Here is a 22,500-nt window from a genome sequence, read left to right on the forward strand (position 1 = left end):
GGGGGTTGTTCATGCCTAAAGAGGGCTGTGATGTCATAAAGGGGGTTGTTCATGCCTAAAGAGGGCTGTGATGTCATAAAGGGGGTTGTTCATGCCGAAAGAGGGCTGTGATGTCAAAAATGGGGTTGTTCATGCCGAAAGAGGGCTGTGATGTCATAAATGGGGTTGTTCATGCCGAAAGAGGGCTGTGATGTCATAAATGGGGTTGTTCATGCCGAAAGAGGGCTGTGATGTCATAAAGGGGGTTGTTCATGCCGAAAGAGGGCTTTGATGTCATAAAGGGGGTTGTTCATTCCGAAAGAGGGCTGTGATGTCATAAAGGGGGTTGTTCATTCCGAAAGAGGGCTGTGATGTCATAAAGGGGGTTGTTCATGCCTAAAGAGGGCTGTGATGTCATAAAGGGGGTTGTTCATGCCGAAAGAGGGCTGTGATGTCAAGAAGGGGTTAGTTGTATTGTAAAAAGGGTTGTGACGTCACAAAGAGCGTAACGCTGTTGCAGAGTAAACGTTTTGCTGATCATCACTGAGACATTGGACTGTCCGATATCAGCAACATGCAAATGAGCCCTCTGACCGGTCACGGTGTTTACTGTGTGCTGACCGGTGAGATGAGTTTCTGTGGGTGTTTTGATGAATCCGAATATTCATGTGTTCCAGCAGGAGACGTTAATTCAGACGAATGTGTTTATGATGTATCGTAAAGCGAACCGCGATCACGATGTGTAGCATTACAATCACAGTACTGACGCTTTGTCCGTATCGATCCTGTGTTCCGTACTGACCGTGTGCTTGTCCTGTGCTTTCTCCTGCAGGCGTCTGATGTAGGATCAGAGAAGCTGTTCAGTCCGACTGCATCTAAAGGTAAAGCTATAGGTTTTCTTCCTTTACTCTTATTGGCTCCGCCTGTATTTCTATAAATCACTGTTTACGTTGGACGAATTCAGACCGATTCTGCTGCTGTGGACACGTGAGTTTGGAATGCTTCCTAAGAGCGGCTACGGGAAACCGGCAAAGGAAAAACGTCGTCGCCGTCATCTCAGAATCTCATTACATTTAAAGGGCAATTCCACCAACTTTCTACAATTTCTGCAAAACAAATGAGTGGAAAAGCCATTCAGAGCCGTTTGGAGTGAAACGGTTCAGACGTCTTTACGGTGGTGGTGATGGGAACCAGGCGAGTCTTCTGAGCTTATATGGAATGTTGATGTGGAAAATCTGGAATAATGAGTTTTCTTTGGGGACTATTTTGCCGCACAGCGCCCTGTATGTCTCCCTCCACCATGAATGGAGTTGAAGTTCTCTAAACTCTCATAAAACAGCGTCTCAGTCATCAGGCAGTGAATTCAGAACCAGCTCATGTAGGAACTTTCTGTAGGAGCTTTTAGAGGGACGTCTGGTTCCTATCACCACCACTGTGAGCAGCTCTGACTCGGTACGTTTATCTAGAACAGAGAGTTTCACACCAAACCACCCTGAATGACTCTGTTTACATCTCAGCTGTTTAATTATGCGTGTAATTTACACTAATTGGTGGAATTCCCCTTTGTTATGACACTGATTTAGCATAGTGAGCTGGGTTCTGAGTGGATTCTGAAGGCGTCTTTGGCCAGTCAGGGTTTGAATGTTGTGTTGAATGTTCTGGAAATGTGTTCTGGATATAATACAGCACTGATTTTCTGTTCAGGGAGTGTTTTTGGGGCTGAGGCTGAAGGTTTGGCTGTGTTTGGGCAGTTACAGTGCTGTACAGTGCAGCACTTCATCTACAGCTGGCTGAGTTTGCTCGTTTCTCCATGAATGGAGGGGACCGGGCCAAACCGGGGCGTTCCCGAATCATCCGGTTTAATACGTTAGAGCGCTTTGGAAAGGAATGGCCGTGCTGCGTCTCCGCCAGGCAGTTCAAAACAGTCAAAAGTGTGGGCACACCTTGCCTTCTGCAGTGCTGCTTTTCAAATAAAGTAAGAAAAAGATTCATGAAGGTTTCGTTCATCATGAAGCAGCTCTGTGTGTGTATTTATCTTCAGTACGGTGTCTAATATTCACTACAAGAATATGTAGTCTGTGTTTTTAAGGAATCATGAGTTCCACTGAATCTATACGTGAAACGTGACATTTGACACTTTGAATCCTTTCCTAGCAAATCATAATTGAATCAGATTTAAGCGTAAAATTTGAGGTTTGATGGCGAATTGAATCAATTCTTAGGGAATCGAATCGAACTGTTGTGAATTTTGTGATTTGTTGACGCGCTGAATCGTTCTCTAAAGAGCCCCAGTCAGAGTGAATCATGCTGGCGTTTGAGGTTCAGTGATGTGTTGAATCTTTTCCTAAAGAATCCTAGTTGAACTGACATTTTATGACGCATTGAATCTTTATCTGAAGAATCATCCTTGAAATTGATGTAAAATTTGAGATTTGGTGAGGCATTGAATTCATGAATTCATTGAAGGAGTGAATTCACTTCACACTGAATCTTTTCATAAAGAATCATAATTGAGTTGAATGGATTTGTGGTGAAATGTGACATTTCTTGAGGCATTGAATCGTTTCCTGGGGAACCACATTTGAATCATATTGAATCGTGGTGAAATTTGTGGTTTGGTGGCACAAATTGGAGTCGTTTTCTGAAGAATCGTAGTCAAACTGAATCATGGTGAAATTTCAGATCTGTTGACGCATCGAACGGTTTCCTAATGAATCACAATTGAATTGAATGTGAAACATGTATCATGAAAATGTCTCTGAGTACTGAGATGTTATATTTTCCACCCAGCCTTAAAGGAAAATCCCACTGAATTTTCAAAATTCCTCTATAATATCAGTGAGTGAGGTTCAGAGGGTTCGGTGGTTCAGACGTCTTTACAGTGGTGGTGATGGGAACCAGGCGTCGCCATGACTACAACACAGATATAGACACTTTATTTACCATCCAGAACCACCAGAGAACCTACACGCGTCTTCTGAGTTTATATGGAATCTCGATGATGGAAAACAGTGTAAAATCTGGAATACTGAGTTTTCTTTGGGGACTATTTTGTCGCACAGCGCCCTGCATGTCTCCCTCCACCATGAATGGAGTTGAAGTTCTCTAAACTCTCATAAAACAGCTTCTCAGTCATCAGGCAGTGAATTCAGAACCAGTTCATGTAGGAACTTTCTGTAGGAGCTTTTAGAGGGACGTCTGGTTCCCATCACCACCACTGTGAGGAGCTTTTAGAGGGACGTCTGGTTCCCATCACCACCACTGTGAGGAGCTTTTAGAGGGACGTCTGGTTCCCATCACCACCACTGTGAGGAGCTTTTAGAGGGGGACGTCTGGTTCCCATCACCACCACTGGGAACCATATAAGGATGAAGGGAATTTAAAAAAACGGGTGGAATTCCCCTTTAGCTCATGAGACTGTGCTTATGTAAGTGGATTGTGGTGTAATTTATCACAGGACCAGTAACATGTAGCCGTATGATTGTACCGCCCACCTGTGGTGATCAGAAAGATTGTTGTCGTTTGTTTGTTTGTTTGTTTGTTTGTTTGTTTTGGTTATGATCCCACCCCCCCCCTCCCAAATATCAGCATGTGGGTCAAAGGTCAAACATGCAGCATCATCCTCAAAATCCTGCTAATGTGAGCGAGTACGACACAATCATCCGCCGGATTAAAGCCGGAATTACACTCCAACCCCAATCCCATCACAATCCCGACTGCTGTTCCTCAGGGAATGCTGGGATGCTGCAGGAGAAAGCCTGAGGATTAGGATTAAGGGGGAGAGAGAGGAAAGGGGGATTATCATGCTTTGGGAAGAGCGTCGTAAATATTGGCTTTAGAAGAATCCGCGGATCTGCCGTTCCTTAAATCTCTCAATGTGTCCAAAAGTCTGTAGACACCAGTGAAGGGTGTAAATAGTGAGTCTGTGCTGCAGTAACAGGCTCGGCTCTTCTGGGAAGGCTTTACACTAGATGTTGAACATTGCTGTGAGGATTTGATTGAGCATCAGTGAGGTCAGGTACTGGTGTTGGATGGTCAGTTCTGATCACTGACTCATCCCAAAGGTGCTGGATGGAGCTGCATCACTCCAGAGTTTTAGTCTGTGGGCGGTTTAGTCTGTTTTAGTCTGTGTTTGAGTTTGACTTTGATCCAGTTTGGTGTGTATGTAAATGTGTTTGGTTTTTGTGACATCACAGAAACAGTGAATGCAGACAGGCCTGTATTTAGTGTATGGATCATATATGGTGGGGAGTGCACGTATGTGTTGAAACTTTAACATTGTTTACATCAAACTTCTTTCATAAAAGTGAGGGAAAATCCACTTTTCCAGGATTTTGGCCGTTTAAAATGCCGTGTTTTCGTGAATGAGTTTCCCTCTCAGTCCGTCAGAGTCGCGTATGCTTGTATGTGTTTGCTGCAGTAATGATAGCCTCTCCGGAATGCCGCTCTCTCCGGAACGGCATGTTCCTCCAGGCAGTTTTTCCCTCACCGTTTATGTCCCATTACGGCGCTCCGGTGGGAACAATCGAAGGTGCTCCTGCGCTCTGAGCCTCAAATCGCTCGGCCCTGGAGGAACCCCCCCCACCGACCCCACACTGCCTCCGTCACGGAATCCCACTGGCGAAAGTTCGGAGTCGCTGGTCATATTAATCTTTGCTGTTCCTTAATTTATTAAACTCTTCATAAATATTCGGAATATTTTCGATGTCATGTAAACACCATGTTGTCCATAAACAGCCCATTAATGTAAACTGCACAGCAATAAAAGCCAGTTTTGAATTCATTGTGATAAACATTTGCATATATTCATCTATTCAGCCTACAGCAGTTTAGCCCCGCCCACTCACGCTGAGTGTTTCAGCACTGGAAAGCTTTTTGTATGAGGGCAGCCAATCAGAACGGAGTTCATTTACATATATCAGTCTTGAAAGTAACAAATTGTATTTGCCTTTTTGAAATAAGTGTTTGATGTGATCTTTGAACATGGTTAGAGTTTCAAAGCCTGTTCAAAGTTCACTCCCCTCTCTGTATGCTCAATTTGCTGCTTTTGTGATGTCACAAAACCCAACACGTTTACATACATCCCTGTATTCAGACTACAGCAGTTCACAGTGAAATTGTGTGAAGTTATTTTAGCCCTACTTTTGGGAGGGCAGCCAATCAGAAAACGGCTCATTTGCATACATCAGTATTAAAGACATAGTAATGAAAACAGCCTGTTTGATTGTAAAGGACGAACAGGATAGGGAAAAATGTACTGATTTTGGTGCATAAAAACTACAAACATCATAAGTAGGCCTTAATAATATAAGAATTAAATAGATAAAATACAAAAAACAATAAAATACAGGATATGGGCCCTTTAATGTCACGGTAACGTAAATAGTCTGTTTAATTATAAGTGGTTGACTAAATGGTCTTATAAATTGAATCGTGAATAAAAGTACACAGACATCGTAAGTGAACCTAGGAAACATAAGAAAATATAAGAATAAAACATAACAGTAAAATACATGTAAAATGTAGGATATTGGCCCTTTAATGTCACAGCAACAAAAGCAGCTTGTTTAATTGTGAAGGGTTGAAAAAAATGACTGTGTAAAAATTAATCATGAACACAACATTACAGAAATATCATAAGTCGGCCTTAAAAAAAAATATAAGAATATAAGAATAAAATACAGGAAAAATGTAGGATATGGGCCCTTTAATACCGTAGTAAGAAAAACAGCCTGTTTAACTGTGAAGGGCTGAAAAAATGATGACGTGAAAATAAATCCTGTGCATAAAAGTGCACAAGTGTCATGAGTGGGCCTAAAAATGTAAAATAAAGAAAATATAGCATATTGGCCCTTTAATGTCGCAGCCCGTTTGGTCGAGTAACGAATGGAAACGAATCGGCTGCATTAAAGGGCACAGACATGGTTGCTGGGCGTCAGACAGCGAGAGGGGACGGGGTGAGCTGCAGGCTACGGGCCCTTTAACGTGTGGTGGCTGTTTTCGCGCCGTAATCCTGGTGAAAGCGTTTAGCGGCGAGCCGTGGCTCGTGTCGCTCTCAGTGGCGCTAATTCGAGTCGAGATTATTAGATTATTAGATTATCCGGCGGGATTTAATGCCGCTGCTGTTCAGACAAATTGGCTCGAATTAATGCACCTAATATTGATGAATGGCAGAGCTCGCCGCCGCCGCCGCCGTAGTTCCCGATGTTTAATGAAGTGCAGTCGCGCTTAATTACAGTTTTAACGCTCAGCGTTTTATTGATCTTGTATTGCGACTCGGAGCAAAGCCACATCTGATTTGTTAGCGTTACTGCTACTGAGAGCTGATTGGTTAGTGTTACTGCTACTGAGAGCTGATTGGTTAGTGTTACTGCTACTGAGAGCTGATTGGTTAGTGTTACTGCTACTGAGAGCTGATTGGTTAGTGTTACTGCTACTGAGAGCTGATTGGTTAGTGTTACTGCTACTGAGAGCTGATTGGTTAGTGTTACTGCTACTGAGAGCTGATTGGTTAGCGTTACTGCTACTGAGAGCTGATTGGTTAGCGTTACTGCTACTGAGAGCTGATTGGTTAGTGTTACTGCTGCTGAGAGCTGATTGGTTAGCGTTACTGCTACTGAGAGCTGATTGGTCAGTGTTACTGCTACTGAGAGCTGATTGGTTAGTGTTACTGCTACTGAGAGCTGATTGGTTAGCGTTACTGCTGCTGAGAGCTGATTGGTTAGCGTTACTGCTGCTGAGAGCTGATTGGTCAGTGTTACTGCTACTGAGAGCTGATTGGTTAGCGTTACTGCTACTGAGAGCTGATTGGTTAGCGTTACTGCTACTGAGAGCTGATTGGTTAGTGTTACTGCTACTGAGAGCTGATTGGTTAGCGTTACTGCTACTGAGAGCTGATTGGTTAGCGTTACTGCTACTGAGAGCTGATTGGTTAGTGTTACTGCTACTGAGAGCTGATTGGTTAGTGTTACTGCTACTGAGAGCTGATTGGTTAGTGTTACTGCTACTGAGAGCTGATTGGTTAGTGTTACTGCTACTGAGAGCTGATTGGTTAGTGTTACTGCTACTGAGAGCTGATTGGTTAGCGTTACTGCTACTGAGAGCTGATTGGTTAGTGTTACTGCTACTGAGAGCTGATTGGTTAGTGTTACTGCTACTGAGAGCTGATTGGTTAGTGTTACTGCTACTGAGAGCTGATTGGTTAGTGTTACTGCTACTGAGAGCTGATTGGTTAGTGTTACTGCTACTGAGAGCTGATTGGTTAGCGTTACTGCTACTGAGAGCTGATTGGTTAGCGTTACTGCTACTGAGAGCTGATTGGTTAGCGTTACTGCTACTGAGAGCTGATTGGTTAGTGTTACTGCTACTGAGAGCTGATTGGTTAGCGTTACTGCTACTGAGAGCTGATTGGTTAGCGTTACTGCTACTGAGAGCTGATTGGTTAGAGTTACTGCTACTGAGAGCTGATTGGTTAGCGTTACTGCTGCTGAGAGCTGATTGGTTAGCGTTACTGCTGCTGAGAGCTGATTGGTTAGCGTTACTGCTGCTGAGAGCTGATTGGTTAGCGTTACTGCTGTTGAGAGCTGATTGGTTGGCGTTACTGCTGCTGAGAGCTGATTGGTTAGCGTTACTGCTGCTGAGAGCTGATTGGTTGGCGTTACTGCTACTGAGAGCTGATTGGTTAGAGTTACTGCTGCTGAGAGCTGATTGGTTAGCGTTACTGCTGCTGAGAGCTGATTGGTTAGCGTTACTGCTGCTGAGAGCTGATTGGTTGGCGTTACTGCTGCTGAGAGCTGATTGGTTGGCGTTACTGCTGCTGAGAGCTGATTGGTTAGCGTTACTGCTGCTGAGAGCTGATTGGTTAGCGTTACTGCTGCTGAGAGCTGATTGGTTAGTGTTACTGCTACTGAGAGCTGATTGGTTAGAGTTACTGCTACTGAGAGCTGATTGGTTAGAGTTACTGCTACTGAGAGCTGATTGGTTAGTGTTACTGCTACTGAGAGCTGATTGGTTAGTGTTACTGCTACTGAGAGCTGATTGGTTAGTGTTACTGCTACTGAGAGCTGATTTGGTTAGAGTTACTGCTACTGAGAGCTGATTGGTTAGTATTACTGCTACTGAGAGCTGATTGGTTAGTATTACTGCTACTGAGAGCTGATTGGTTAGTGTTACTGCTACTGAGAGCTGATTGGTTAGTGTTACTGCTACTGAGAGCTGATTGGTTAGTGTTCCTGCTACTGAGAGCTGATTGGTTAGTGTTCCTGCTACTGAGAGCTGATTGGTTAGCGTTACTGCTACTGAGAGCTGATTGGTTAGTGTTACTGCTACTGAGAGCTGATTGGTTAGTGTTACTGCTACTGAGAGCTGATTGGTTAGTGTTACTGCTACTGAGAGCTGATTGGTCAGTGTTACTGCTACTGAGAGCTGATTGGTCAGTGTTACTGCTACTGAGAGCTGATTGGTTAGCGTTACTGCTACTGAGAGCTGATTGGTTAGAGTTACTGCTACTGAGAGCTGATTGGTTAGAGTTACTGCTACTGAGAGCTGATTGGTTAGTGTTACTGCTACTGAGAGCTGATTGGTTAGCGTTACTGCTGCTGAGAGCTGATTGGTTAGCGTTACTGCTACTGAGAGCTGATTGGTTAGCGTTACTGCTACTGAGAGCTGATTGGTTGGCGTTACTGCTACTCAGGAGCGCCCTCTGTTGTCAGACCAATATAATTGAAGCCGCTGTTCTTTTCTGTACTGAATTACGTCATGACTGTGTTAGCGCTGATGCTAACGGCGCCGTCTGAGTGTTAGTCCGTGGTCGTTCGGTGTGACGGTGGGTGATTAGCGTGAGCAGCAGAGGTGCTCGTGTTAGCGTCTGTGCTCTTTAAGCCTTTCTGTCCGGTTTAGCCCCCCGGAGTAAAATCTGTGCGGACGTTTTTTTGTGCGTGGGGTCCGCGAGGCGAGCCCCAGGGCATGCTGGGATAGAGCTGGGAAGATTGCGAAAAGCCATTTGTGAAGTGGATTTCTGGCCGGCTAATCCTGATTAATTTTGCCCCGTTGTGCTCATTTTAAACAGCGCATTACTGTACGTGCGAAACGCCGCCAGAAACCGCGCCCAGACCGGCGGCTTTAGCGGCTTTGGGGAGGCTTAACAGCAGATGGCATTTTAAGCCGGACTTAATAAATTGTTTCCATTAAAGTTACCAGCCCACACATACTGGATTAGGCCCCGGGAACAAAGGAAGAAAGAGAGTGAGAAGGGGAGGAGGAGAGAAGAGAGAGCGGGGGAAAGAAAAGGAGGGAAGAGAGGAGAAACGCCGCCGCCGCCCAGCAGCGTGGAGCGCGGCTAATGTGCCTTGGCAGGTTTTCCTCTCGCCGGCCGCGACTGGAATGTGTGGCTCTTGCGGGTTGTTAGCGAGAGGCGGCTCTGAGAATCGCGGCGCGCAGGGAGAGAAACACATTTGCCTAATCGATGTGAGCGTAAAAACGGAGGTTCTGCCTCCTGCCTCGACCCTCAACCCTCTGCCTTCATCCGGAATCAGGATCAGGATTTATTAAATCCTAAACGATGCTGAAAATGTGGGAATCAGTCCTCACACCACCCCCACACACTAAGATATTCCCAAATTAACCTCTTCAGCTCCTCGGGACCACCGGTGGGTCCAAACCGCACTTGGTCATGTTCTTCATAACGTTAATATTCCATAAGCTCCATTCAGAAGCTGGGCGTCGTGTGAGGCTGTAGCTCTTCTCTCCAGTCTAATAGACGGTGACGTCATTTTAAACCCTTATAATAAAAGAAGCTGAACTCAGTTTGTTTTTCTACTGAAAGTCGACCCGTTTTTCCCCAAATCTGGGCTCTAAACTATAAACAGACGGCGTCTCTTCAGTGATCTGCTCTGGAAACATCACTTTTAGAGAACAACACAAAGAGCGACGCAGATTTTTAGCTCTCAGCAGTAAATTGTGAGCATGTAGTGAAATGTGGAGATCATAAAACACACGTTCTGATCATTTGAGGGGATTTAACAGAAATAAATAAATAAAATAAATGTAATTTATTTAATGGAGTTACTGAATAATCTGCCTTATCATTTGGTGTAAGTTCAGACGGACCAACCAAAACCCACCCTGGAGAATACGAGGCTTAGTTGGCACTAATATAACAGGCAGTTGTTTACTAATGTAAATAATAAACAAATATGTAAAACACGGAGCCACGGAATATACATTTCTACAGGAGTCACTGGTGTTACTGACCGTCACTGGTGTTCCTCATAATGAAGGAAACACCAGAGACGTTTTTAATGATCAGTGCATTTTACAGAACATCAAACCACACGCGGTCCATCAGGGAACGTCCACTAAAATATGGAATTTAATCCATTTGTGTTCTATTTTTTAACAGTGACCTCAGAATAAAGTCGGTCACACCAGTGACGTCAGCTAGAAGCTTCATATGAGATCATGAGCTGAATGAGAAGATCTCTGAGAACTGAGAGACACAGTGGACTCACCATGAGCTTTTCTCCATAGATCCTCAGACAACAGGCCAAAGGGGGTCGAGTGACGTCATCGGTGTGACTTTTATTTCAGAATAAGAGACGCAGTAACACCAGAGACACGACCCCTGGGGGACTTTTATTATAGATTTCATAATATTTATTTAGCTTTTGTCGTTTAAATCATATACTCCGCAGTCATGTGGAGATTTTTGTAGTTAAAACTGCAGAAAAACGTTTTTTTTCTTCAAAATACGTCCTCAGGCTTCACACACGGCTGTGGGGACGAGCTCGTCTGAGGTGATTGGTTATTAAATCAATCATATAGAATTCCACTGTTGATAAATTGAGACTCAAGAAGGCGAAACTGTTAAAATAACTTTTTTTTAAAATGTGAATAAATAAATTGAATAAATCAAAACTCTGCCGTTGTTTTCGAGGTGTAATGTCTCTGTAAACGCTGAATGAGGCTTAAACAAAACGCGGGCTTCGAGATGAAAAGGCTGATTTGGCCCCATTTGGGGTTTTACTGCGGCTTTAAGACGAGGCAGAGTGAGAAATGTGCTATCCAGGCCAGGTTTTGGTGTTAGCGGATTGTTCCGGATCATTTCCCTGGAGGGTGTGTGTGTGTGTGTGTGTGTGTGTGTGTGTGTGTGTGTGTGTGTGTGTGTGTGTTCGGCTTGTTCGCTAAGCCCTCATTATGTGCTACAGCTCGGGGTCTCGGCGGCCAATCGCTAATCAACCTCTCTGTCTGCTTCAGCAGCAGCGAACTGCCCTTTATTCTGCTGCTAATTACTGCAAGTCAATAAACGACTCTGTTCTCATTACGACGCGGCAGAATGTGCTCAGACACGCAGACGAGCCCCACGCAGCCTTCACACCTATAGACCCCGTACCATGAACCGAGACTACATATCTGAACTTACATCTGCGCTCTGCTGCCGAAAGTATTCGGCCGTCTGGCTTCACACGCAGATGAACCTGAGTGACGTCCCGTTCTTAATCCATAGGGTTTAATATGATGTCGGCCCACCCTTTGCAGCTATAACAGCTTCAGCTCTTCTGGGACGGCTTTCCACAAGGGTCAGGAGTGTTTATGGGAATTTCTGACCGTTTTGACCGTGAGGTCAGACACTGATGTTATTACTATATATAATGTTATAGTAGTAATACATATAGTAATAATGTGTGCATATGAACAATATGACAAAACATATGAGTAATACATATGGGTCATTGTTGTTATTATTATTATTATTATTATTATTATATATAGGTTTCCAAAATGACTTTTACAGGAAATGGGGGGGGGGGGAGGCCTCTGAGTTTAGTGAAAGTAAATATTAATCATATTAATTTTCAGGAAATTTTTGAACGTTTTGTTTTGGTCCATAAAAAGCCGATTCAGACATTATTACATAAATAAACATATATAAATTATACCTGTTCAGTTTATGCTAGGCGTCAGAGCACACCTGTGTGCGTGTGTATGTGCATATGTGTGTGTTTGCGTGTATGTTTGTGTATGCTTGTGAGTGAGTGTTTGCGCGTGTGAGTGTGTGTGTGTGTGTGTGTGCGTGCGTGTGTGTGTTTGTGTATGCTTGTGTGTTTGTGTGTGCTTGTGTGTGTGTGTGTGTGTGTGTGCGTGTATGCTTGTGTGTGTGTGTGTGTGTGTGCGTGTGCGTGTATGCTTGTGTGTGTGTGTGTGTGCGTGTATGCTTGTGTGTGCGTGTATGCTTGTGTGTGTGTGTGTGTGTGTGTGTGTGTGTGTGTGTGTGTGTGCGTGTGTGTGTTTGTGTATGCTTGTGTGTTTGTGTATGCTTGTGTGTGCTTGTGTGTGTGTGTGTGTGTGTGCGTGTATGCTTGTGTGTGTGTGTGTGTGTGTGTGTGTGTGTGTGTGTGTGTGTGTGTGTGCGTGTATGCTTGTGAGTGAGTGTTTGCGCGTGTGAGTGTGTGTGTGTGCGTGCGTGTGTGTGTTTGTGTATGCTTGTGTGTGCGTGTATGCTTGTGTGTGTGTGTGTGTGTGTGTGTGTGTGTGTGTGTGTGTGTGTGTGTGTGCGTGTGTGTGTTTGTGTATGCTTGTGTGTTTGTGTATGCTTGTGTGTGCGTGTGTGTGTGCGTGTATGCTTGTGTGTGTGTGTGTGTGTGTGTGTGTGTGTGTGTGTGTGTGTGTGCGTGTATGCTTGTGTGTGTGTGTGTGTGTGTGTGTGTGTGTGTGTGTGTGTGTGTGTGCGTGTATGCTTGTGTGTGTGTGTGTGTGTGTGTGTGTGTGTGTGTGTGTGTGTGTGTGTGTGTCCTCCAAGGTGTGGGGTTTAGAGGGTGTTTGTATGCAGGCCGGTGTCTGGGCCCCTGAGGTCAGCAGGCTAACCTCTGCTCCGCTGCGTCTGTGGCCCCCTGCCCGTTAAATAATGAATGGAGGTTGACCTTTTAACCGGCTAATCAGCTTTGCAGCGGTCAGGGTGTGGAAGCGAGGGAGCCGGAGCGAGGCTGGACGCCTAACAATGAGGACGCATGCTGGGCAGCTTTGTGTGATCGGATTAACGGCTAGCGTTCGGCCTCATGTCTGTCAGGCTGGAGTGTTTTGAAGCCTGGCCAGTCGCTGTGCTAAGTGGGGGACTCTAGATGGTAATGGGGGGCACATTAACCAGATCTAGCCTGGTCAGCGAGCCTGAGGCCTCACGCTCATCGCGTTGGGCTGTTTCGAGGCCCGGTCAGTCGCTGTGCTACGTCAGGGACTGGGTCTAGATACTAATGGGCTGTAAATTGACTAGCGGCCTGCTCCCCGGAGCCTTTGAAGCCTGGTTAGTCGCTGCTCTACTTCAGGGACTCTCGATGCTGATGTAAAAGCAAACGCGTGGCCAGGATGAGGCCTCATGTCCATCAGGCTGTCGTGTTTTGAAGTCTGGTCAGCCGCTATGCTACTTTAGGGACTTGTTCTAGATACTAATGGGGGTGTATTGACTAGATTTAGTGGCTCTGGCGTGTGTCAGGCCTCATGTTCCAGCTCTTCTGCCAGTTACTGGTCATTTGCTGAAATTAAAGTATTGAAAGTATAATGTGTGTAATAATTTGGCCAGTTCAAAAGTTCAGAACATCAGTTTATATGTCGTTTTATTTTTTTCTGAAATGTTAAACTAAATAGAAATAAAAGAGAATAAATAGAAACTGCACTTAAATGCCGTATTTAAAAATGGCTTATTCGTCCTATATTCCAGGCAGAGCGTGTGTGTGTGTGTGTGTGTGTGTGTGTGTGTGTGTGTGTGTGTGAGAGACGGAAGAAATATCTCTATTTTTGTTGTTTTTCAGTTTTTGGCATAATTTTAAAGTGCAAGTTCTCGTTTACATGGTGTGTAAATTTCATGATGAATGGAGTAAAAGAAACGGCCCAAAATGGCTTGTAAGAAATTCTGGTTCCATTGACTTCCATTAAAAGTAAAGTAGGTTTTTTCCTTCTCCTGTAAAGTTCCCGTTTTGAAGGTATGAGGTCTTCGTCTAACAACGTGGGCGTGTGTGTGTGTGTGTGTGTGGGTGTGTGGGTGTGTGTGTATATATACATACACACACACACACACACACACACACACACACCTCTGGGTGAAGTTATATGATTTACAGTAAACGACTACAAGCTTGAACACATCCTCAGACGCCTTTTAGTGGATTTTACTGGACGCCGTCTATTTCTGTAACATTTTGTAAAGAAAACAAAGCATAAAATAAAGTAAACATTTTAAATGTCATGTTTATTATATTAAATACAGGAGCTGAGCAGTAAGTGTGTGTTAGTGTGTGTTGAGTATGTTGTTACACCTCGACCAGCGGTTGGTAAACATGCGTGATTCCGTACCGATGCCGGTTTGATCATATTACACAGATCCGCCGTTTTCCGCCCGTTCGTGATATTTTTCACATTCCGTTCTTATCGTATACAAAATGTCAAAGGTTATTAATGTAATAAGCGATTCCGAGCTTGTGGGCGGTGGTGCGGCTCCTCGTGCGGCGCGTTATGTCTGTTTTGCGTCGTCTGCCTCGGCTCCTTCCCCCCCCCGCCTCGCCTCGGTTTGTCATGAAGGCGCGAAGGCTCCCCGTTCGGTTTATTGATTTGATTTGCTGATTTTCCGTGGGTGAAAGTCTCCGAATGTCGCGGTTTAATCAGCTCCAGACGCCGGAGCGCCTCGCCGATTCGCCGAAATGAAAGAATGGCGTTCATTTCTCTTCATTAATCCCCCCATTATTCCTCTTCCCAGTCGGCCCGGCGCTTAAGTGCACCGTGTTTGGTGTGCATCCGCAGTTATTGATAGCACTTTAACCCTGTTTGTGTATCCCAGCCTGTCAGGAGGATGGAAATAAATAGCCGAGCGAGGCGGAGATAAAACACATGTTTAATTATTAATTGAACCGTCGCTGACAGAGATTGGCTTTTTTGATATGAGACAGGAGGCAGCTTCAGAGAGGGGGGGGGAGGAAGCAATTACAGGAGCCCCCCTCCACCCCCTCCACCCCACCCCCCAACCAAATGCCCTCCGTTTGCAGAGGCTTATTCCGTGAAGTATTTTAATACCCCGTTCAGTATTTATGGCCTTTTAAATTGGCGATTTATTGTCATGTTCTATTTATAGCGGCGGAGCACAAGCGGCATTTCAAAGCCGCCGTGGTGTTCGGGCGACTCAGACAGGCCGGATTTATTCGACTCCGACAGGCCGGATTTGTCCGGATTTATTATAGCGAGGAGAGAAAATGACGCAGCAACGTTTTCGTTTCTTGTGTTTTTATTTCTTTATTCGTTCATCTTTAAACCAGCCTGGTGCCGGTGGTCATCAGCTCAGGCGGCGTATCGCTTTTGTGTCTGACCGCCGGCTGAATTATGTTTTAAAGTGCTGTGCATTAAAGCATTAAACATTGATGCTGATGCTGACGTGACATCATGCCCCCCCCCTCTCTCCAAGGAGAAGCTGGAAGGTATTGCTGCTATATTAATAATAATAATAATATTAATAATATTAATAATAATAACAATATTAATAATATTAATAATAATAACAATAATAATAATAATAATAATAATATTAATAATAATAATAATAATAATAATAATAATAATAATGCTGTGACATATTTCCAGTCTGGTAGGCTCCACTGTTTGCGGCCAGTTGTGATTTAATATTTAATATTTATATTTAAGTTTGTTTTCCAATGTATTATTTTATTTATTTATAGTTTATACACTTTTGGTTTAATTGTTTATTGTTTTTGTCTGTATTTTGTTTGTGGCTCATTCCACGGAAACGTCCCTAGTGTTTATGGTTATTACGCTTGGAAAACATGTTGAGTTAAAATGTATTTATATTTTAAAATCAGTTAAGATGCTATTTTAGAAATGACACCATCTTCAGTCTTAACACTTCTCGTCCGTTCTGGATCAAACGCCGGCGTTTATACAGACATTATCGTACATCAGGAGCCCTGACGTACAGCTGCCCTCGCTGTTTTCCATTCCTAACAACTGACCGGAACACCAACTCGTATTCAGAGTCAGTGACATATCTAGAACTTCCAGAAGACGTTCTTTAGTCCCAGCACATGGTTGGTTGATTCCTTTATTGCTTCCAAATCATGTTTAACACTGGAGTTTAACACTGTGTCCACTCACTGTCCACTCACTGTCCACTCCTCCCTCATCGGTCCACCTTGTAGATGTAAAGTCAGAGACGACAGCTCATCTGCTGCTGCGCGGTTTGTGTTGGTCATCCTCTAGTCCTTCATCAGTGGTCACAGGACGCTGCCCACAGGACGCTGTCAGCTGGTGGACTATTCTCTGTCCAGCAGCTCTGCTGTGTCTGATCCACTCAGACCAGCACAACACACACTAACACACCACCAACACGTCAGTGTCACTGCAGTGCTGAGAATGACCCACCAGGGTCCAGGGGGGTCCTGCCCACTGAAGAACAGGGTAACAGAGTATCAGAGAAACAGATGGAGTCCAGCTCTACGGTCAGTGGGGCTGAAGAAGTGGACAGTGAGAGGTGGTCAGAATGTTATCAGTGAACGTTGTTAATCACAATTATTTACAAGGTAAATAATCGGCCAAATCGTGCTGACCGGCAGGGCCGCTTCAGCCTGGGATAATCGTCCGGGATCTGAGAGATTTGTCCGTGTTCTCGGATCGAGTGCAGAGGCTTTCCTTTTTCCTCATTTCGGCGGCCGTGAATATCCGGCGTATGCGTGGATCTGCGCTCGGCTCTGTCGTATCTGATTGAAACCCTGCCAGGCTGGGGATTTTCAGCCCTTAGCCTCGTCGCGTTCCTGCGTTTGAAGCCAGGGCCGTTTGCAGAGGAGGTGGTTCTGCGCGCTAGCGAAGCCAGATGGTGGCTGCCTGTGGCCAAACATGTAGCTTGGCTAATGTTCAGTGGCTGGCAGGGACCAGACCAGACAGATATCGCAAACATGCTCGTAATGGAGTCGACGCGTTTGGGAAGCGGTTCAAACGGCTCTTATGAAGACGGCCACGGGACGGGAGGTAAAGCGGGCAGAATTTCAGCCTCCAGAAACGGTGACGCCCACGCCGGAGCCGCTTGTGGCACGACGCCGCGAGGATCGGCTGTAATTTGACTCGTCGTGAGTCTCTGGGGACTTTTTACTGTTAACGATTTTAGCTCATGGTCATTAGCAGCGTTTCTGGCCTGTAGCTCCTCTGATCTGACGCACGCAGACCTGCAGCCCCCCCATTATTTCCGTGAGAAGTCCTCGAGTGATAAAGGGGACGTCCACCCATTTTTAAAAGAAGTTCCATATTAATTTCTCTGTATTAAATGGTTGATATGTAAACACAGGTTTGCTCCGTTCTAGATAAACGTACCGAGTCAGAGCCGTTCACAGTGGTGGTGATAGGAACCAGACGTCCCTCTAAAAGCTCTGATTTTCTCCGATCCGGTCCGATTAAATTCATTTTATTCATTGAATAAAAAGGAGATTCAGGCCGGTAAACCGTGTTTCTGCGATGAGGTATTTTAATAACTTGCCAGTTTTTCTGTAGAGTGGTTCTGCGTATATCTCCACAAAAATCCATCAATAAATAATAAATTATTGGAATTTTAATTAATTAATGGAAATAACTTTTTTTTTCTCCATCAATTAAAACTTTTTATTGTTTAATTGGATAAATCAGTTGAAAGTAGCCTTTGGTATCTAGTCTACTGTTAAGCGAACACGTTTATTGTATTAATGCTGATTTATTACGTTTATTAATGCGACCACATTAATATTAAGTCGTGTGATATTCACTGTACTGTGATGTCCCAGAAGTGCTGTTGCCTAGAAATGGAGGCTGGCGCTGGTTATCTGTGCCAGCGGGTCGGCCTCAGACGTTAGCTCAGTTTGTCCGTATTCCCTCTGTTGTTTTGCTCCACTGAGAGGCTAAAGCTAATTAGCCCTGAAAAATCAGCCCATGCCGGAAAGCTCGGTGGGACGTGGCGGGATGAGGGAGCCGCTTGTGTCGGCTGCTCGTGTTTCACGTTTCAGCTGGCCATTAATCGGCCTGTGTTATGCTAAGACACACACGCTAATGCAGCTCGACAGGAGGCTACTTTCACGGGAAAAGAAGTCAGGAGGGAGGAGAGAACTCCGCAGACTCGGTGTGGTCCCCCCATTAATCAAACGGGCATCTGTTCTGGTGTTGTTTTTGGCTACCGGTGGATTCCCCCCGTCGCGGCACGCAGGATAGGCCTCTTGACAGCCTGCCTCTCCAATGGCCCCATTCAGGCGCGGAGTGGCTGTTATTTTAGCACCACTCTGGAGAGCGTGACGCTAAGCCCCACTGAAGCGTGCCCTCGCCGGGGAAAGGCCGGATGAGTGGGGCCCTGGAGTGGATCTCACCTGTGGAGGGCCGCTCAAAAGCGGACCCCGGGGCCGCTCTTACCTGTGAGGGTCAGAGAGTGACATGAATGTGAGGGGAAAAAAGAAAAGGCGAGGCAGATTTAAAGCCATATCATGAGTTAGTGTGGTGGCGTGGTGTTGGTGGTGTGTTGTTTGTGGTGGTGGTGGTGGTGTTATTGTTGTTGGTGGTGGTGTTATTGGTGTTGGTGGTGGTGGTGTTATTGTTGGCATTGGTGTTATTGTTGGTGGTGTTGGTGTTATTGTTGGTGTTGTTGGCGTTGGTGGTGTTGTTGGCGTTGGTGGTGTTGTTGGCATTGCTGTTGTTGGCGGTGTTGGTGTTGGTGTTGTTGTTGGTGTTGTTGTTGGTGTTGTTGTTGGCGTTGTTGTTGGCGTTGTTGTTATTGTTGGCGTTGGTGGTGTTGGCGTTGGTGTTGGTAGTGGTGGTGTTGGTGTTGGCGTTGTTGTTATTGTTGGCGTTGGTGGTGTTGGCGTTGGTGTTATTGTTGGTTGTGGTGTTGGTGTTGGTAGTGGTGGTGTTGGTGGTGTTGTTGGTGTTGGTGGTGTTGTTGGTGTTGGTGGTGTTGTTGGCGTTGTTGTTATTGTTGGTGTTATTGTTGCTGGTAGTGGTCAATCCTGACCAATCCCAGCTCTAGAGGAGTTTCTGTGGGTGTTGTAATGAATCAGTGTTTTCATGTAATCCTGTAAGACAAGATTATTATTTATTAGGTTATTATCAACACTATTGATCGCGTTATTGATTCAGCAGTGACTTATTATGTCTAATGTACTGGAAAGCGTAGCAGCATAATCACCATATCGGTGTTTTGTTTAGTATTTGTTTATTTTTAGTGAACAGTTTGCACCCATTTTCCAAATTCTCTGCGTAATTAAACAGTTCAGATGTAAACAAATCGGTCACAGTAGTTTGGTGTGAAACCAAGTCAGCAAGACGTTGTCTTACAATAGTTTTGAGGAGGTTTTGGCCTAAAATGTATTTTTCCCCAATTTTTCCACTGTTTCCCATCATCAGCATTCCATGTAGACTCAGAAGACTCGTGTAGGTTCTCTGGTGGTTCTGGATGGTAAATAAAGTGTCTATATCTGTGTTGTTGTCATGGCGACGCCTGGTTCCCATCACCACCACTGTGAACCGTTTCACGCCAAACCGCTCCGAATGTCTGTTTTCATCTCAGCTGTGCAGAAAATTTGGAAAATCGGCTGAATTCCCCTTTAAATCTGGTGTTTAAAGTACACTGTGAAGTTTAAAGTCGTCTGTCGTTTGATTTTTATTGCCCTACTTCCGCTAAATGTACTATATATCATACTTTAATATTATTGTATGATTGTGCACAGTGCTAATCGGTGGCTATTCACTTTCATTCCCTGTTAGCAACATTAGCATTTTGAGCTGTCCCTTTAAACTGCACTGCAAAGATTGAGTCTGTTTGCACCTCAAACGCAGAATTACGGAGAAAAATGTGGAAAATCGGTGGAATTCTCCGAACACTACGTTTCTATTGTATTTTGCCAGGTGTGGCCGTCTGACTGCCGGTTCGTTTTGGCCTTGATTGTGAGAAATGGAAGCTTTAGGTGAGCAAGAAAACCCGAAGCTCAGTTTCGGCCGATGTAGCGAGGATTTATTCCGTGTGATTTTGGGCCGTCTGTGCTGCTCGGTTGTTCACGGCAGCTGGTGTAAAGGGAAAAAATGGAAATAAACGGAGTTACTAGGTTTTGATTTGGCCCTGATGAAATGGAAAGATCATCTAAAAGCTCAATAGATCCATCAGCTTTCCACCTACGACCCCGGCCCTCAGGGGGGCACGGGCCGAAACGGAGCTGGATTTGATAAGATTGTCAGTCTAAAGGTGAAATTTCCCTGCTGGAACAAAGACGCGGCAGAGCAGGTGTGCCGACAGAATGGGTTTTAACGCCGGCCACTTCAGACAGGACGAACCATCTGGGTCTTCCTTTTAAACGGCTTTAAAAGTGCTTCTGGAGTGAGCTCTTGTAACTCAGCCACTTACGCACGCCCCTCCGGACGCGCCTCCGGAGTGTGAAGGGAATCGGGAGCCGTAAATGAATCCTTTTAGTGCAGACGGGGTCAGAAAATCGACCCCGTAAACAGGCACGGCTCTGTTTTTCTAATGGAGCGATAAGCAGCCCCGGCTGAATCCATTCCCGCGCCACGCCGAGGAGTATTTTTAGGCCTTTTCGCGTCAGTGGTCAGCAGCCGGTCATTTGGATGGAATAAGCCCGTGATTTGGCCGGGTTTGTTGTGTTAGTCGGGTCGTGTTTGCGGTATGTGTGTGTGGCTATAGGCTACGGGAGTATTCACACTGAAGATATGTCTGTATTGATTTGGACCGCGGTGGACATTAGGGCCTGACCGATCCGACCGCGGCGTCAGATGGCCAGTAACATCACCTGTATTGCTGTAATAAAGGTTGATGTCCGTTGGCATGAAACTGTTGAAGCGGTGATCTCCGTTCATCATCATATTAATCAGGTTTCTTATAGATATCAGTGTTACTGAAGCTCATCGTGAGTCTGTGGAACATTCCCATGCCAGTCGGCTTAAATCCATGAAATCTTCCAACACTGGTATCTTAAAATCCAAAGAATTCAAAGTAACTGTGCAAATGGCCTAAATCCCTGGAATCTTCCAATAACAACAGACCTAAATCTGTGGACTCTTGTGATAAAGACAGGCCTGTATCCTTGGAATTTTCTGATGCCAACAGGCACAAATGCCGATAGCTGTAAATCAGTGGAATTTTCGGATACCAGTGGGCTTAAATCCGTAGAATCCTCTGATATAAATAGGTATAAATATGTGGAAATTTCCAATACCAATTCTCCTAAATCCATAAAATCTTTCGATGCCAATATCTAAATTCAAAGAATCCTCATACAAAAAACCTTTATCCATGGAGTCTTCCGAAGCCTATAGGCCTAAATCCATTGCATCTACCTATAGAAATAGACCATGTTCTGAAGCCGATAGATCTGAATGGGATTTTCTGACGCCAGGAGACCTAGATCTGTGGAAGCTTCAGATACCAGTAGACTTACATTCATGATGTTTTCTGATAACATTACACCTAAACCCATGGAATTGTCTGAGACCAGTAGATCCAAATCCATGGAATTTCCTGATGCCAGTAGACCTAGATCCATGGAATCTTTTGACACCACAAGACGTAAATCCATGAAATCTTCTGAAACCAGAAGAGCTAAATCTATGGAATTTCCTGACACCGATAGATCTAAATCCATGGAATTTCCTGACACCAGTCGACCTAAACCCATGGAATTTTCTAGCACCGGTAGACCCAAATCCATCGAATTTTGACACCAGTAGACCTAAATCCAAGTTTTCGAGGTAAATCTGTAGAAAGGTCCTGTAGACCCAAACCTAAATCAGGAGAATTTTCCGATACCAGTCAGCCTAAATCCATGGAATTTTAATATCAGTGTTATCTGCAAAGAGATACGTCGGTCAGGTCCTGGTATGAAAGCAGCGAAATCTGATCCCGGATCAGCCTTTTTCCCCGTAGCGGGAGAGAGTGCTGTTTCAGGCTCAGCTTTTCTTCACACAAAGCCTGATGTTTCTTCTTTGGCTGAAACCTGATCCGAGGTCAGCGCTGCTCTCCGATAAGGCTGCCACTCAGCGCGGAGCCTCTGCTTTAGCCCTTCAGTTCTTTTGTAGTGGCTCCTATTGGCTCTGAGTGTTTGTACACCCGATATTTCCGTGCAACCTTATCCCGTGGCTTCCTGGCGAACGGCCGTTGGACGGGAAGCTTTCTGTGGCTTAAGCTTGTACATGAAAGGACATGCAAAGCTAATGTAAACACTGAGCCTTTGCATTGTGTCGTTTACGGAGTGATTCAGCTCAGATGGGCCACGTTACTGGCTGTTAACCCTTACTAGTTAGTTATTCGCGTCTAAATTAAATATATTTATGTAAATACGCGACACATTATATTTGCATTTGATTTACATTGTGTGGACGGGGTTGAGTTTGCATTTCTTCCGTTTTTCTAATCGCTTTGAAGTCAGAAACTTGCAAAAATGTTTCCTTTCTGCAGGAAAACGTCATTAAAGTAACTCCTCCCAGGTCATAACGTCAATATTAATTTTTACATTTGCATAT

General features: G+C 44.8%; 1 protein-coding gene across 12 annotated transcripts in view; it reads left to right on the forward strand.

The window, feature by feature from the left end:
- fbrsl1 (fibrosin-like 1) overlaps window positions 1-22,500 on the forward strand; it is a 546,240-nt gene that overhangs the window by 450,149 nt on the left and 73,591 nt on the right. For all 12 annotated transcript variants that reach the window (XM_037531602.1, XM_037531607.1, XM_037531605.1 and 9 more), the window contains one exon: window positions 812-860. In XM_037531602.1, coding sequence (XP_037387499.1) covers window positions 812-860 — 49 coding nt within the window. The remainder of the gene's footprint in view (window positions 1-811; window positions 861-22,500) is intronic.

The sequence above is a fragment of the Pygocentrus nattereri genome, chromosome 20 (genome assembly GCF_015220715.1).
Source record: "Pygocentrus nattereri isolate fPygNat1 chromosome 20, fPygNat1.pri, whole genome shotgun sequence".
Lineage (NCBI taxonomy): Eukaryota > Metazoa > Chordata > Actinopteri > Characiformes > Serrasalmidae > Pygocentrus > Pygocentrus nattereri.